Here is a 17,801-nt window from a genome sequence, read left to right on the forward strand (position 1 = left end):
TTCCCAGTTGTTTCCCATGAATGGCAGGCGCCTGTGTTTCCCCCCAGGGCTATTTATAATGTCCTAATGTTCTGCTTTATCTATAGAGGGCATGTTGGCTAGAGGGTGAGACACTTCTGTAAGTAGCCACTAATTGACACTATGACCCCACAGAAGTACTAACTTAATTTCTTGGGCTTTTTATTTCCACCACTGTAAAATGGGACTAATAATAGTTTTGTAGAATTGTTAGGAACTTAATTAACTAGTGAATGGAGAATTCTTAACACAATGTTTATCACATAGTAGATGTCAGAAACCTGAAAGGTAGGCTCTTAAACACACACAGATACTTCAGGAAGTCCAGGAAAGGGTGTGAGGGCACTCTTTTCCCCTTGGTATCTCCCCATTTACCATTGCTGCCTGCAATCTCCCTAACAGATGAAGGCCTTACTTTCATAAAGAAAGAAAAGACCTAAAGTATTAGAAACCCTGGAGACAGAAAACATCCATTTAGATTCACCACCAAGGAGCTGAGAGCAGCTCTTAGGATCCAGGCATGATTGGGGCTCAGGTACACCAGAACATTGACCAGCTGAAAGGAGGAGATGATTTGGGGATATCTGAGACAACTCAACTCTTTGAACAGTTTATCCAGGGTAGACTTCCCATCCTTCTTTCAGGGACTCATTCCATCTCAAAAGGGCTTGCGAGGCAGAGGTACCTGACTCAGTTTCCTCTTTCCCCCACTGGGCTGATGGATATGTCTTCCTCACTTACAGGCTAAGGATATAACTTCCATGATGTGTGTACCCATCATTTTCTGCATTCTTTCTGTAATGTTAGACAAGTCTTTTGGGTCTTACCTATAAATCAGAACAGAGTGGCTCACCATGATGTTTTGAGATTAAAGCAGTTCTCAAGAAGATGGAAGATTGGCAACTTTCAGGTGGCATTATAATTATTCTATTTATTATTACATTGATAAAATTTGGTTGAGAAGGCCAGAATAAGGTATTAGATATATCCAGCATGCTCTGCTTATTAAAGGCCAACCCTATATTATGTGACATGAGTGGTAATCATTCAGAACTTTAAAAGACGGTATTTTTTACTTCCTTCCTTCCATGTCAAAAACTACCACTTTATCTGGTATCAAGTTCCTGCAATGTTTTCACACTTTAACCTTTGTGAACTGGGTGTGTTAAGTGTATTTTGGGGCCTGTACTTTTAGACTAAGTGACTTTCAGTAGAATGACTCAATACCTGTCAATATTTTCTTAGCAGGAGTTGGTGAGTATGAGACTATAGTGGCTCTGAGGAGGTTTTTTGTTTGTTTGTTTGTTTGTTTTTTTATTTTTTTTTAGATAGGCTTAGTGGCAAGGTCCATCATTGTGCTGTGGGCACAATTCCATGGGGTCTCCCCATGAAGAATTAAAGTACTATGGATACCCAGCATGTAGTCATGGGCAGCTAACCTGCATTCTTTATGAATTCACCTTTGTTTGCACAAGGAAGCAGAGAGGTTTATGATCAGAGAACATAGTTCCTTTAGAGCAGCAAAGGGAAAACTCCAAACACAGCTCTAGTCCTGGTTACTGACTTTCAGCTGGACAGTGTTAGCTGAACCAGCACTTCATAAACTATAGTGGAGAATCTGTTTCATTTTATTTTTAAATTTTTGTTTCTAATCATTGCAGCCTAATATCTTTTGTAAAAGAAAAATTAAATTCAGAAACAATAGCATGCTGTGGACCACTGATTATAATCTGGAATGTCTCAGCAAATTGCTATAAATGGCTCTCAATGCATACTCTCAATTTCTCTATACATCTTGTTGTGAATCACTGAAAAGTACTGTATGGACTGGCACTGGTCCATGAACCACCCACTGATAGCACAGTATGTCCCTTCCTCAAAATAATGTTGAATACATACACAATAAGCCATAGATCATGACTGAGTCAAAGTGGAGAGTACAGAAGGAGACATGAGAAGCTTCTCCCATGTGGGTCAGGACCTTGCCCATATATGAGGAATAGTCCTGACTTCAGAGGTAGGACTGCTATGTGACATGAAGATCCCTCTGTGTTACTCTAGACTGTACGTTCTGTAAAACAAGCTCTGGGAACCACTTAGAATATAGTAACCTCTCTACTGACCAGGGCTTTAGATGTCTGTGTTACTGGCACTTCTTTGGACGGAAGGAGCCTGAAAATGGAATGGCCTTTTTTTTCTCTCTCCTTCTCTATCCTATTCTTCTAAGACCACCTCTTTGAGGACCGGCCCCTTGATGTCTTACAGTGTTTTGAATCTGTGGATACAAATGGGCCAGCCTAGACCTCTGAAAAATGATAGTTACACACATCTTCTAAGTTCCAAACAGTCTTATTATTTCTCCCTTCTGACTCCTTCTCCACCCTTCCCTATCCCATATCCCTTATTTGCTTGATGGCATTGTTCTTTCTCCTTGAAGGGATCTAGCAGAATTCTACCCTAAAGAGTACTTGACTTTTAAAAATAATGAAAACCTGTATTATACATTGGAGTTTTAATTTTCTTTCTCTCTCTCTCTCTCTTTTTTTTTTTTGGCAGTACTAAGATTTGAACTCAGAGCCTTGCACTTGTCAGGCAGGTGCTTTCCCAATTGAGCCATGTCCTCAGTCATTTTCTGCCTTAGTTATTTTTCAGATAGGGTTTTTGCCTGGGACTAGCCTCAGACTGCAATCCTCCTGATATTGGCCTCCCAAGTAACTGAGGATACAGGTATGAGCCATCATGCCTGGTCTGTACCTTCCTTTTCTTAATGGTCACCTTACTGAAACATGAGTTCAAATGTGCTTGTGTCATCATAATATAAAGCTTCTCATCTGGTGTATAGCACAGATGAAACATTACAATAAGGCTGGAATCAGGATCTGACCAGTACCTGGCTCCCATACTGTGCAGACTTTCTATTAGAAAAATGCCCAGTACAGATAGTTTCTAAAAGATTTAAGAATTACTTTGTCTTAGCCTCCTTATAAAGATCAGAATCTTCAACAAAAGGGGCGAGTTCATAGGTGGAAAGAGGATGATATTAGGGGTAGTGGGCATCTCAATGTTCTGACATCACCCTAAGAAAACAGGCCTAGCAATGTTGCCTAACTAGGCACCTGTCAGATACTTGATCGACATATCAGTCAGAGGTCAGCAACTACTTTTTGTAGCAAAAGAAACCAATCTGAGCCAAAAGAGTTAGGAAAGACAGGAAAGGAAATATAAGAGTGAAATGGTATTGGAGGCATGGCTCAAGTGATAAAAAACCTGTCTAGAAGCACAAGGTCCTGAGCTATATGTGGAGAAAAATGGGCTAAAGAGAAGATAAATAGATATGGATTATAAGGATATAACCATTAATCCATAGGTTGCCTAGGATATTTATTGGAAATAAAGTATTTAAATGTCCTTGTCTGTGTAATCACAGTAAAAGCACTGAGCTAATGTCTTGCTAGCATCCAGTAGAATAAATCATTCTGTAGGAATGAACCAGTGTTCATTCTTCACTCAGTTATTTATTCGGTCAGCAAACATTATTGAGTTTTTATTATGTACAAGATGATACTAAGAAATTCAAAAAAGAATAAGGTCTAGTCCCTGTCTTTGGGGAACCCATTGTTTGGAGAAGTGGCTGACATGTATAATCATAAGTTGTGCTTAGTATGGAAATGGTATTTAAAAAGCTGGAGGATCACAGATAGCATTCGTTTACTCATTCATTGTGTCTAGTGTGGAGGGGAAGGATTGCCAGGGAACTACTGAGGTGATTCTTTTTTGGGGGGAGAGTGTTACTGGGGTTTGAACTCATGGCCTTGTACTTGCGAGGCAAGCACTCTACTTGAGCCACACCCCCAAGATCACCTGGAGGTGATTCTTGAAGGATGAGAAGGGCTATATTAGATATGAGGAGAGAATGGTACAGGTAGAGGGGATGACATGGGGGGTCTGGTCAGCCTTGGCCTACGTGGAAATGGTCTGATATGGCAGATCTGCTGTGTGTGTGGTGGACAAGTATGTGGGAAGAGGCTGGAATCAGATTGTGAAGAACCTTGGGTATCCTTTAAGAGACCTTAGTCATAAGGGGGCATCAAACAAAATTTTTTAAATCAAGTTTACTTTTTGGGGTGATCATTCTGGCACTGTGTAGGATGAGGCTAGACAGTTCAATTAAGACCTTATAGCAGAAATTCAGACAAGAGGTGGTAAGAGCCTATTTGAGGGAATGGAGAAAGGAGGGGACATAACAGAATTGTAGAGATGAGATTAGAAGGAATTTGTGGTATTTTGTAGGCAGACAGAAATATCTAATAATTAGTATAGAGTATGTGGTGTTTTTGAGGAGAAGCTCTCAACTGTGGCCTTTTGTTTATGTTTATTGTCCCCTCCCCTACATCCATTAGGAAACAGATGTTTAGTTCACTGCTGTATTTTGTTTGTTTTGTTCACTGCCCTATTCCTAGCACTTAACTAGTGCCCTACAAATATTCTGTGGAATGAATGCATGAAGAAGGAGAGTGAGAGACTGAGTGAATGAGTCAATGAATGAGAATAGCTGATAGGATAGTAAATTACTAAATAAAGAATAAATGGTGTGTAAGGGGATTCATGAAGATTCAAAATAGTAAGTAAATTCATGATTGAATGAAGTGGTTTGGACCCTAGGGGAGTAAGTAGAAAAAGAGGAGAAGGGAGGAAAAAAATGTATGAGGTAAGGACAGGATTGATAGAATCTAGATTTCATTGCTTTGCTTCACAAGGAATCTCTTTAAAAATGTCTCAGGGAGCACTAGACATTACAAAAAGATGGAAGAGAATCTGAGCGCGAGCGCCCTCTCAAATTTGTGTGACTATGAGAGAAGAGCATTCAAGATGGAGAACTAGATAGACAGAAGCATGGCTGCTGCAGAAGATTCTAATATCCATTAATCAAAAATGTTTCCAGACAGCTTCCAAAATGAGTTCAGGGAGAACAGGAAAATTACTTCACTGTAATATCTCATTCTATGGCATTGGTAGACTTTCTTCTGGGCACTTCCCTATGAAATGGTGAGAAAATGAGGAGTGACCTTGCAAGTAAGACTTTCATCTCTATCTAGCTTTGTTTTGGATAGAATCAAACACTATTTTATAACTCAATGTAGTGAACCAAAGTGCTAGTCTGAACTTCATTGCCTGTGCTTCAGTGAAACTCACTTCTACCCCCAGTCTCCCTCTTGCCCTCTGTTGAATGACAACCAACCAATTCACATCTTTAGCTCTGGAATAGTATGGTGTTTTCCCACTAATGCTCTTTTTCTTAGAAAGCTTTTGTTTGCATTTATACATCTCTCTCAGCCAGAAGAATTAACTACTTTCTTTTATATCTAATAATAAGATTAGTATAAGGTAGTAGCTTGCGCTCAAAGGCAGAGAAGTGATGAGTCAATGGGGCATTAAATTTGATATTTTTTTTCCTCAGGATTGATAGGAAATCCATTGATATGAAGATTTCATTTCTTGAAAAAACATTTAATCTTACCAAATCTTGGATTTACTCAAACCAGTTGTGGTAGGAATAGTTTCACTGTGGCATCAAAATACCTCATACTTAGATGGGAATATTTTTGTGTTTGACAAATCTATAGCTTGAACTGTGGTAGCACTGGAGGGCTGTGTGTACCCACAAGTAGTATTTTACTTAAAAATAATATCAACTTGAAGGGTTTGTCATGTCATGCGCATATTTTCTAATTTGCTTTCCTCACTCATTCACTGAGTGGTTTCTTCATTTGTTTGTTTAAACATCATTGAGTACCTACTAGGTACAGGGGATAACACACAGCATTAGCCCCCAAAGAACTCACAGTCCAAAAAGAAATAAAATAACAAAAAATGTGAGAAGAAATTACTTGCAGAATTTTTTCTGATTCTATAAGGTGTATCATTGTCTAATATTTTAATAACCTTTTTAAGGAAGTAAACTAATTTTATCTATGTGTTACTTCCAATATTGAAGGTCCTTTTTGAAGAGTGCCTGAGGGAAGAAAGTTACATAGCACAAGGTTTGGAATTATGCTAGCTTCATAGTTTAAAAATCTTATCATGTGGAATGTATTGAGTATCTATTCAGGACACAGTCTACTACCCTTCTGGGAGGAATTCTGAGAAGCAAAAGACATGGTATCTGGCCATAAGGAGATTATAGTCTCTTAGGAAAAAATAATGTATCTTTTTTTTTTTTAATATGGAACGCTTCACGAATTTGTGGGTCATCCTTGTGTAGGGGCCATGCTAATCTTTTCTGTACCATTCTAACTTTTTAGTATATGTGCTGCCGAAGCAAGCACAAAAATAATGTATCTTTATATAAAAATATGACCACATGATAGCAAACATTGCCAGACAGGGAGCAAATTCATAATCCAAAGTGCCTGCAAAATATGCTACAGTGAGATAACGGAGACTCACACTCTTAGCCAGGATGGAGCAGGAGGTGAGAATTTGGATTGGGCTGAAGATGATAGGAATGATTTAGGCAGAGAAAGAGCTGAACAATAGGTTGAGTAGATGAGTAGAAACATCATAGTTTCAGGCACAGGGAGTAAACCACTTTGTTTGACATAAAGGATCAACAGAAAGTGTCCCGTCCTGCAGGACACATCAGCGTGGGTAGCGAACCTAGAAGGGGAAGAATGAAGGGACAAGAGACACGAAGGAGACAGCAAGACAGGAGTTCTGATCAAGCTGCAAAATTTTATTGTTCACACAGGGGTATTTATGTGCTGAGGGAGTGAGGGGTATGAGGAGGTGCAGGCTGGTTGGCTGGTTCTGCTATAGGGTGCCCGTTCGCGCCGGCGGCAAGGTCAACTCCCGGAAGAGAAGCAGGGACGGCGCCATCTTGTGCTGGAGATGGAGAAGTTGGGACAAACAACCGCAAAATGTTCCAGGGCAAGGTCAAGACAGAATGGCTCACAAAGGGAGCCTTGTCTCCGACAAGAAAGTGGGAAGTATATTGTGGCAGATGACAGATGGTCTCCATCTGCTTTTCTGCAGAATTCAGAGTTCATTCTACAGGCCTTGAGGATGCTAGAAAAGGTAATGGGGAGGGGGGGGGGAGCGGGGGCGGCAACTTGTATTTTAAACCATTCCAGTTTAATGGTGGAAAACTGAATGGATTAGGGGAGTAGAACTTTCAGGAGGCCAGATATGTAGCTAATACAGTTGACAAAAATAATAAAGGTATCCTTCTACGTGGAAAAGAGAAACATATGTGAGACTCACTGGGAAGGAAGTATCACCAGGATTTGTTTCCAGTCTTCTTGCCACAAACCACTGCTGTAATAATGCAGGAAGTCAGAGGCAGGATAACCTAGCCATTACCATGTTTGTCTTTGGCATCAGTCACTGTTGGATTCAAGACCCTAGCTTTTTCCCAAACTAATTTCGTGACAACAAGCAGGTTACTTAAACTTTCCAAGCCAGAGTTTTCTCACAAGTAAAATGGGGAGAATGATACACACCTCATACATATTACAAGAATCAATTGAGAATAAGATTGTTGCTGTAATGATGATTACTCAATAAAAGAAAGGCAAGCAAAACTTTGTAGTATTCCTTGAGAGAATCAAAGCTACTAGGTAGTAACTATATTTTTATACAGAGTTTGAGTTATGAAACTCTTAGTTTAATTTTTTCAACTAAGCTGAATATGAAATGTAGCTAAGTTTCCCACTAAGCCAACTATTTTCCATTTTTCCTCTATCCTAATCACAAGGTAACCCAATAAATACTGTGTGTTTCTGGTATTTTAGCGTCTTGCCCTTGAATTCTGACTGCTTTGTTTTTTCCTCTTTTGTTTTCTGAATAGGATGAACAAAGACATTTTGTTTAACACCTAGCTAATCTGCCTCTTTATAGTTTGGCAAACAATATAGAGTCAAAACAAAAGCAAAAACAAAACAAAACAAATGGCCACCAATCTGCTGCTGCTTTCGCTGGCACTGCCTCAGTTAGCCTTCATTTATTTAGTCATTCACCAGTTGTGTACCAGGCACTGTGGGATGTGATTCTGTTGAGGAATCTGCCAGTTTACTTTAAGTGATAAGACAGGTACACACAATGAGATTGCATGATAGATATGAAATACATGGCTGGGTAGAGTTCAGTAATGGAGAGAGACTAGTTTCATCCCTAGGAAGGAGGGTCAAAATCATGTCAATATGGGAAATTGAGGCTGGGGCCTGGGGGCACAGGTACTAGATTTCCAGGGAGCATAGGGAAAAGAATGGAGAGGTTCTTCTTATCCTTTGGGGTTGGGAAATGGGAAAAGGAAGACAGGAAGATGGCAGAGAACATGGTAGTTCATTGAGACCCCAACTACCACTGTTTGGCTGAGGGGGTGTCCCCTGGTTATGTAACTGCTTTGTTTACTAAGGGAGATCATACAAAACATTCTGAGAAACTGAGCCTAGAGTCTGCTATAAGAATGTTATTCCTCATATTACCCACTGGCTTCTTAAAATGACACTCAAAATATATTGTCTTCTAGTTATGACTGTTTTCATTGTATGGACACTGAGTTCTATCAGTAACCAAGTAGTTTGTTTCATTTTTGCTGCTAGATAAGTTAATTCAAGTTTATGCTCACCTATTGCAGGAATAGAGAAATCTGTACTGTAATGTGTCTTTCTGTTCAAATTTTGGCTCCATTTTAAGTTCCTCCTCTGTTTCCTGCTCTTCCCCTCCCACCTTTCTTTTCCTCTTTCTTCATGCAATCAGGTTGTCTTTTATACCTCATTTGCTGTAATTCTGGAACAAAGAGGAAAGTGATAAAAGGCAGAATGACTTGTTAATAGTCCAGCCATTTCCTGGGACTAACTGTACAAAAATAGCAGTTGAAGTACAGAAGGAAGGGAAGTAAATGAAGCTGCAGGAACATCTAGTCCATGAATTAGTGACAGTAATCTTGGGCAAGGTTCCATGGCCTTGGGGCCAGTTGCTCACCTCCCCTTGCCTTCAGTTCCTCTGCAATGTGGGGAAAAGCCAGAACCTTCTGAGGCATTTTCCAAGTTCTTGACTCAGATGTCACTAAGAGAACTAGTGGTGTTTAACAGGGAACAGTGGTTTCAGTCAATAGTGACTTCACTATTCAAGTGACTTCAAGGCCACTGGAGCAGATAGTCTAAACAGATTGATTTTCCTCCTCTCCAGGACCTCTATGACCCTTTGTTGCCCTTCTTACTCATCAAGGGAATGGTTGTTCAGGAAGGAGGTCACTCAACTCACCTTTTTCCACTAACTCTAGCCTTACTCTTACTCTGGGGCCACCCTGTCTCTGGAATAAGGAATGGTAGAATCCTCACTTCTTTAAGCAAGCTCCAGGCATCGGCCCTGCCACTGCCTTCTAAATGCTCTGTTGTCTTTGTTCCTCTATATTTGAATAAAAACTCATCTAGCCAGGTTAGACAGTAGGATTGAAAGTTCCCAGGAAGTTGTCCAATCCACCATCCTTCCCACACAGCATCTCTGATCTGCTGTCTTTTCTGTCCCTTTACTAAGTCACTTGTTACACCTATGTTTTTTCTTCAGTTATTTCCTACTGAATAAGAGTAAGCACGGCCATTCTTGCCTTGCCCTACATAATCAAGCCCTAAAACTCTTTGGGGCTTTATTTTAAAAATAAAATCAGTTGCTCATTTTCTGACTGCATCTGATCTTAGCTTTTGACTTTGGGATGAGTTCATTTCTGCAAATTTAAATTATCAACCTCTTGTGTTACCAGGTACCCTGATAACAGCTTCAAGGTTCTTGATGGATGTTTTATCTTTTCTCAGGCTTGTCTTTTATTTCTTTCTGCTCTTGCCTTTGTTTCAGTGCTCAATTGTTGCAAGGCCCCAACTCCTTCTCCCTTCCTGGAGGTTTAATTTTTACAAACTTCCCCCCACCCCCATCCTGCCCTTATACCTTTTGGCTTTATAGGCATGATCTATGCTTCCTCAACGGGTGAGATTGTGTTTTCTGCATTATTGTTTCTTTTACAATTCCAGTGTGGTGAATCCAGCTCCCACTGTGACTGATAAGTCCCAAGAAAAGACAAGGACATCAACTGTGTCTCCAGCTAAGGTAGATTGAGCCCAGACTTCAAAAATCTCATTTGAGATTTTGAAATGGAATGCCATTTTTTCTCATTTTATCAAAGCACCACAAAATGAAAGGAATGTTATATTACTTTTTGGTACCCAACATAGATAATTTTTTACTATTTAGTAAGAAGTTACTCTTGAGGTAGATAAAGTTAATGAATACTGTGTTTATTGCTGAAGACCCAGATTTCTTGCCCTAGTGAATAAAAAGTCTGAAGCTATTTGGTGCAGCTACTTTTAGGCATATGGAATATGGCTTGTTAGTTGTACTGCACTTCTTATTTTTACTCCTATTTCCTAAATCTCTGTTAGATGTCTCCTTTTGGGGATGTAATTGCCAATTTATGAAATTATTACTATTATCTATGCATTGATATGCTAATATCAATGTCTATATCTTAAACTACTATAAAAATAATCTCCTGAGGCAGAAGGATTATGAATTTAAAGCCAGTCTGCACTATATTACCAGACCCAGTCTCAAAAAAAACTCTTGTACTGGGCATGGTATACACACCTGCAGTCCTAGTACTGGGGAGGCAGAGGCAGAAGGATCTCAAATTTGAGGCCAGCCTGAGCTATACAGTAAGACCCTGTCTCAAGAAACCAAACCAAACAAAACCCCCCAAAACTGATACACTTACTATCATTAGAATTGACTGTAACAATGACTATGAGACACTTCAAGAGTACTGAAGTGTCTTCTAAATCCTTAGGAAAGATCAATCAAAGTTAAATTTCCTGTCACTGTAAGCTAGCACAGTGACTGGTGTGGTAGAAAGAACCCTGGTGGGAATTTGATCTGATTAGTGTCCCAGGTTTACTTTGACCTTGAACTGGTCTTTGATATATCCAGGACAACATTTTTTCACCTGTAATATGTGGGAGATTTATTTGAATGCCTGTTTCCCCCACCACCACCACACACACACACAGTACTAGGGTTTGAACTTTGGACTTTATGCTTGCTAGACAGGTACTCTACCACTTAAGCCAACTCCGCAGCCCTTTTTGCTTTGGTTATTTTTGAGATAAAGTCTCAAGTTTAGGCCTGGGCTGGCCTGGACTGTGATCCTCCTGGTTATACTTCTTGCATAGCTGGGATGACAGGCATGTACCACCATGCCTGTGCACGCCTATTCTTAAGATGGAGTCTCAAGGATTTTTTACCCAGGCTGGTCTCAAACTTTGATCCTCCTGATCTCCACCTCCTGAGTAGTTAGGATTATAGGCATAGGCCACTGGCCTGGCCTTGAATGCCTGTTTCTGATCTAACTTTGTACGACTCTGGCATTGAATGTATTTTATATAGTTTTATCTGTTTATTCTTTGGTGTGGCATGTGTGGTAATTTTATGTTAACCAGATTAATCAGTTTTTCTTCAAACATGCCAGATAATAGAATTGACTGTGTAAAACTAACAAATATGGGTGATTATTAAGCATTTGCTAACACTGAGTTGCTGTTACAACATTTAAACCAAGTTTAATAAACAATATTTTTTCCCCAGCAAAGGAAGAATCCGTTTAATAGCTCCAAGTTGCCAGAAGATCACTTATCACAGCAAACCAAAAATGAGCAGTCAAAAAATGGAAGAGCTGGTTTATTTCAGATTTCAAAAGAGGGTAAATATTATTTTTATGGACTACGTATTTTTATATTTGTTATCTGTAGATGAGAGGAAATTCTCAGAGTTCCTTTCACTAACATAACTTTCCAGAGAAATTGAAAAGTCCCAGTGGTCTTATTCCACTATGACTATTGGTTTCCTCCCTGAAGGAGAAGAAGAAAAATTTTAAGAACTAGATATTCATGCCTTCCCAACCTGGAGCTGAAGCATGTTATGTGACCTCTATGCCTTGGTCTCCCTCATCAGTGAACTGAGAACTTTTTTGACGAAGGCATTTGGTCTTTAACTTAATAGTATTTGTTGGAGGCCCATCACAACTGACACAGTTGTCTAAAATTAAAAGAGGTTGAAAAAAATTTTAAAGGTTGACTCAAGAAGAAAAGGCCACACATGAAACAATGTTATAATCTTTTCATCTGTAACTATCAGCCCAACTGCCCAGGAACATTTGATCACATAGGTGACTTAACTGATCTGAGTTGCCTCTTACAGAATGTTACTATACTCAACATGACATTAAGAGGATACTAAATAAAACAGGTCATGTTAAGGGGAGGGAAATAGCAGAAGGAGAGAGAGAAATAAAGAGGCTAAAGGAGGGAGAATATAGTTGAAGTACTTTATGTATTTACAAATATGAAACATTGAAACCTGTTGAAGTCATTTTGAAAAGGGAAATGGGGGAAGAGGGAAAATAATGGCGGGGATGAACCAAGCTGGGGTACAATGTATGTATATATGAAAATGTCACAATCACACTCCCTATATAACCTGCTGTATAATGATACCCCTGGTATACTAATAAAAACATTTTTAAAAGATTTAAAAGAGAGAGAAAAGCGCCTAGATAATTCAGTCTCTTCAAAAGCAACTGAAAGAAGATTCCACCTACATTAAGGATTAGTCAAGGGGTGGAAAATTAACAACTGAACATTGGAGCAAGATGTTTCAATTAGTCTGTTTTATTATTAATATATATTTCCATTGGGCACATTATATAGTACATAAAATATTTTTTAGGAAAAAATCATTGGAATGTGTTTCCTTTTTTTTTTTTTTAACCAAAAAATGGTTGACAAAACACTTTTTGTTTTAGGAATTAGGATTTTCTTTTTAAAAATTGAGCTACCTTATATGATTTCAACACATGAATTTTTTTTTTTTGGGTGGCACCGGGATTTGAACTCAAGGCCTTATAGTTGCTAGGCAGATGCTCTGCCTCTTGGGCCACACCCCCTAGTCCTTTTTTTGCATTAATTATTTTTTGAATAGGGTGTCACATTCATGCCCAGGCCAGCCTGGACTGCAGTTCTCCTATTTATGCTTTTCATGTAGCTGTGATGACAGGTGTGTGCCACCACGCCCAGCTTTTATTGGTTGAAATGGGGTTTCATGACCTTTTTGCCTCAGCTAGCCTTGAACTACCATCTTTGGATCTCTGCCTCCCAAGTAGTATGATAAGCTTGAGGCCATGTCTGGCCTCATGAATTTTTAAAGTTACTTCTATGTATTTCTTTAAGCCTCTTTTGAGAACTTTTCTTTTTAATTTTTAAAAAAACTTTCTATATCAAGTGCAAAATACCACAAGGTAAATAAAGCACAATAATCTTAAATGTGCAATCTATCTGCAATGCAATCAAGTCCATGCATCAATTTTTTTTCTTCTATTCATATGTACATACAATGTTTGGGTCATTTCTCCCCGCTTCCCTTCGCCCCCTCTCTCTCCTCCACTACCCCCTCGCTACCAGGCAGAAACTATTTTCCCTTATCTCTAATTTTGTTGTAGAGAGAGTATAAGCAATAATAGGAAGGAACAAGGGTTTTTGCTGGTTGAGATAAGGATAGCTATACAGGGAGTTGACTCACATTAATTTCCTGTGCGTGTGTGTTACCTTCTAGGTTAATTCTTTTGAATTAACTTTTTCTCTAGTTCCTGGTCCCCTTCTCCTATTGGCCTCAGTTGCTTTAAAGTATCTGCTTTAGTTTCTCTGCATTGAGGGCAACAAATGCTAGCAAATTTTTTAGGTGTCTTACCTATCCTCACCCCTCCCTTGTGTGCTCTCGCTTTATCATGTGATCGAAGTCCAGTCCCCTTGTTGTGCTTGCCCTTGCTCTAATGTCCCATGCATCAATTTTTAAAGTAGACTTTGTTTTTTAGAGAAATTGGTTCACAACACTGTTGAACAGAAGGTACACACATTACTTTCTACCCACACGTGTGTAGCCTTCCCCCTTGTTAACACCCTCCACCAGAGTAGTATTTATAGCTGATGAATTACTTTGAGCCTCTTTACCACCCCAAATCAATAGTTTACATCGCGGATCACTATTTGTGTTATACACTCCATGGGTTTGGAGACATGTATAATGGCATGTATTCACTTTTGTAGTATCACACAGGGTAATTTGTCCTAAAAATTCTCCACGCTTCAATTCATGAATTTTACAAGCTTTCCGTGTTAGTACTGCATTTATGCTACCTCCTTTAATATCTTTAATATTTTAACACTTTTTTTCTAACTATAGGTCAAGCTTATAAGTATTTTAAATTGTAGAGTTACTCTCCATTTGATATATCACCTAAATGTGTCAATTTCCAGGTGAATTGTCAGAGTCAAAAGAAAAGTCATCTATCACAGACGTTTCAAGCCAAAAGGTAGAGGAATCAAAGCAGACTGTGCCAACAGGGCCTGTGAATGGTTCCCAAATCAAGCCTCCAGTCCCCAAAGCCAGAAAATTGATCAGCAAATCAAATGATTTAAAGCAAGATGATAGCCAGTCTTTTCTTAGACAAAGGACAGACTCCCTGAATGCAAGAGGGGCACCGAGAGGAATCCTCAAGCGCAACTCCAGTTCTAGTAGCACAGACTCAGAAACTCTTCGCTTAAATCACAACTTTGAATCCAAAAGCAAAACTGTGTCACCTGGCCTAACCATCCATGAGCAAATTTCTGAGAAGGAGCATTCTTTAGATGACTCTTCCTCAAACTCACTGGAGCCTTTAAAGCATGTGAGATTCTCTGCAGTAAAGGATGAACTTCCTCAGAGTCCTGGACTAGTCCATGGCCGGGAAATGGGAGAATTTAGTGTTTTAGAATCTGACAGGTTGAAGAACGGAACAGAAGATGCAGGGGACATAGATGAGTTTCAGGATAACCCGAAGCCCTCCCACAGAAAGCCTATGCCTTTTTATCCATCAACGTCAAGCCCAGGTGCATCAAACAATAAAACACATCAGCCAATGACTTCTTATCCTCTTCCAAATAATGGGCTCCATTCTCACTCAGAAGTTCAAGCTGCAAGCCCACAGTCCATTGAGAATTCATCCACCATCATTGAACACCAAGATAAATCATCAGAATTAACAAGGCTTGAATCAAAATTGTCCAAAAGCCCTGCTGGTAAGAGAGTTGTCATTACAAAGTTATAAAAACAGACTCTGTGGGCTTGAAATGAGCCTGGCAGCCAGTCCCACAGAAGACTGTTTTTGCCTTCTAAGCATTCCAGATAGAATTCAGACAGATGCCACTGGGGAATGCATACCTCTTTTAATGGGTTTAGAGGCTTTCCTCAATCACCAATATTACTAAAAGAACCAAGATAGCACAGTTTGTAGTTTATGGTTAATGAGTTCCCTTATGTTTTAACCCTAAAAAAGTAACCATGTCAATTATTTAAACAAATGACAATGTTTTGAGTTAAATCAGGGTTTTATAGAGAAAGTAGTAATTAAAGAAATGTACCTTTGTATAGAGAAAATATATTATTATTATTATTCACAGAATGTAAGTTTATTAATTACCATTTTACCAGACTTTGGTTTCTCTTATAATATCAAGAGAACCTTTACTTTCTTGCCTCAAAGGATAGACAATAGACAGAATATTTACTGTGAAAAATCACCAGACTGGCCTGCCCAGGATCACCAGCCTTTTGTTTTGACTTTAACAGCTCTGCTGGACCTTTCTGCCTCAGGTGGTATGAGTTAGAAGACAATGAAGGTTCTGCTTTTCCTGCTAACAGCCCTCTCTCTCATTTTTTTTGGGGGGGTGTGATGGGGAGGACAACAGTACTGGGGTTTGAATTTATGGCCTCACATTTGCTAAGCAGGTGCTCTACCACTTAAGCCACTCTGCCAGCCCTTTTTTGTGTTGGGAATTTTTGAGATAGAGTCTTGTGAACTGTTTACCCTGGCTTGCTTTGAACCACAGTCCTCCTGATCGCCACCTCCTGAGTAGCTAGGATTATAGGTGTGAGCCACCAGAGCCTAGCTAACTTTCTTTCTTTTCCCCAGTACTAGGGTTTGGACTCAGGGCTCCACACTTGCTAGGCAGGCCACTCTGTCAACAACTAACCCTCACAACTCTCAGGAGATGCCTTAAGCTATTCATGTGATTTTTATATTCAGGTTATTACTTCATCATTCACATGTTTTAAAAAACAGAAATAATGGGGAAAATAATGCATGTTCTCTCTCCCATCTTCAATAAATCTGCATCCAATCCCTTGATAATTTTTTTTTACAGCCAGGTGAGTTTACAGTAACAGCAATCAAGTTTTAGCTCTGTTGTTCTCCTCCCATGTCAGTCAGTATTAAGTGACCCTGAGTCACTTTTGCTTAGCCCTACAGTCCCCTAAATGTTCAGGTCAGTCTGCTTCTTAAGAGACCAAGCTCTCTTTCCTCCTTGGACATTTTATGTCATTTGAACACACGGGACTTCTTTTAAAAATTAAAAATTAGCAAATGATTCTTCCAGAAATAAGAGAACTCATGTTCAAGGAAACTACTGATTTTTGACCAAACATTAGCAAATAACTGCATGGTATTTACTTAAATGTTTATTCAAAGGATGAAAAAGAAAAACTTCTTTGGTAGTGTTTCCCTTTGTTATAGTCAATAGAAAAATACTGGTAAGCCTTTCCTGGTTTTGAAACCACATCTGCTTTCCCACTAAGCACTTTTATAATTGTGTCTTTGCTTTTACTGTTTTTATTATGATACTGGGGCTTGAACGCAGGGCCTCTTGCTTGCTAGACAAGCACTCTACTACATGAGCCATGCCCCCGGTCCTTTTTGTTTTTAATGTTTTTCAGATGGGTTCTCATTTTTGCCCAGTAATCCTCCTACCTTCGCCTCCCATGTAGCTGTGATTGCAGACTTAATACCACTATGCCTAGCCCTGTGCTGTCTATTTTTTAAATTTCAATTGATCATTAAAATTGGGAGAAAAACATCATCAGCTTAGCCCATATTGGCTAATATCCCTTCTGGTCTTAAAGAATGTTTATAAACAAAATTATGCTTATTCATTGGTACCTTGCCTTTTCCTTTTGACTTGCTACAAGGATAAGTACAAGTAAATACTGGGACGTAAAAAAAGGAAATTAGAACAAAATATCTAAACTCTAAGAGTGTTAATCATAAAATGAGTTTAAACCACACTCATTTTCACACAGGAAAAAAACAAGACAAAAGAGTTCCTAAAAGGAAACAAAGCATTACCTGGCGCTGACTTTTTAAAAGAATTGCTCTTATTTTTAAAGTAAGAGCTTTCACTGTATAATATATAAGAAGAATAAGTGTACACAGAATTTAAAAAGAAAAAACTCACCTGTGATGTCATCATCCAGCACCAAATATTGCTAACACTTAATTGTAGAGCCTTCCAAAAACTTTAGTCATGAATATAACTTGTGAATTGTATTTATAATGCCCAGACTTCTTTTTCCTTTAATAGTATATTTTTCTTTTTCCTTAATAGTATATCACAATTTTTCATCATCATTAGTCTTTAAACAGACACAGAATTCTTAGAGAACTTCACAACTGTTGACATATTTTTAATGATAGAAAATGTACTTAAGGACGGTAACCAATATCTACTATGATGTGCCAATTATTATAAAATCCTTTGTTTTTTTTTTACATCTAGCTAAAGTTGATTATTAAAGACTGAATTTTGTTAGCTGACATATCTTTTATTGCATTTACAATATGTCTGGCTTCATAAAAATTCAGCTTACACCAT

At 38.8% G+C, this 17,801-nt stretch overlaps 1 protein-coding gene and 1 non-coding gene across 7 annotated transcripts in view; one reads left to right on the top strand and one right to left on the bottom strand.

Annotated features, from left to right (window-relative positions):
- The window catches only part of Sytl2 (synaptotagmin like 2), a 106,239-nt gene that overhangs the window by 55,782 nt on the left and 32,656 nt on the right, over positions 1–17,801 (top strand). For all 6 annotated transcript variants that reach the window (XM_074081670.1, XM_074081668.1, XM_074081669.1 and 3 more), the window contains 3 exons: positions 10,044–10,119; positions 11,650–11,764; positions 14,373–15,173. In XM_074081670.1, coding sequence (XP_073937771.1) covers positions 10,044–10,119; positions 11,650–11,764; positions 14,373–15,173 — 992 coding nt within the window. The remainder of the gene's footprint in view (positions 1–10,043; positions 10,120–11,649; positions 11,765–14,372; positions 15,174–17,801) is intronic.
- LOC141416215 (U6 spliceosomal RNA) lies at positions 6,236–6,344 on the bottom strand. The gene has a single exon (XR_012441026.1). It is a non-coding gene; the product is annotated as a U6 spliceosomal RNA (small nuclear RNA).

Source organism: Castor canadensis, chromosome 1 (assembly GCF_047511655.1).
Source record: "Castor canadensis chromosome 1, mCasCan1.hap1v2, whole genome shotgun sequence".
Classification (NCBI taxonomy): Eukaryota; Metazoa; Chordata; class Mammalia; order Rodentia; family Castoridae; genus Castor; species Castor canadensis.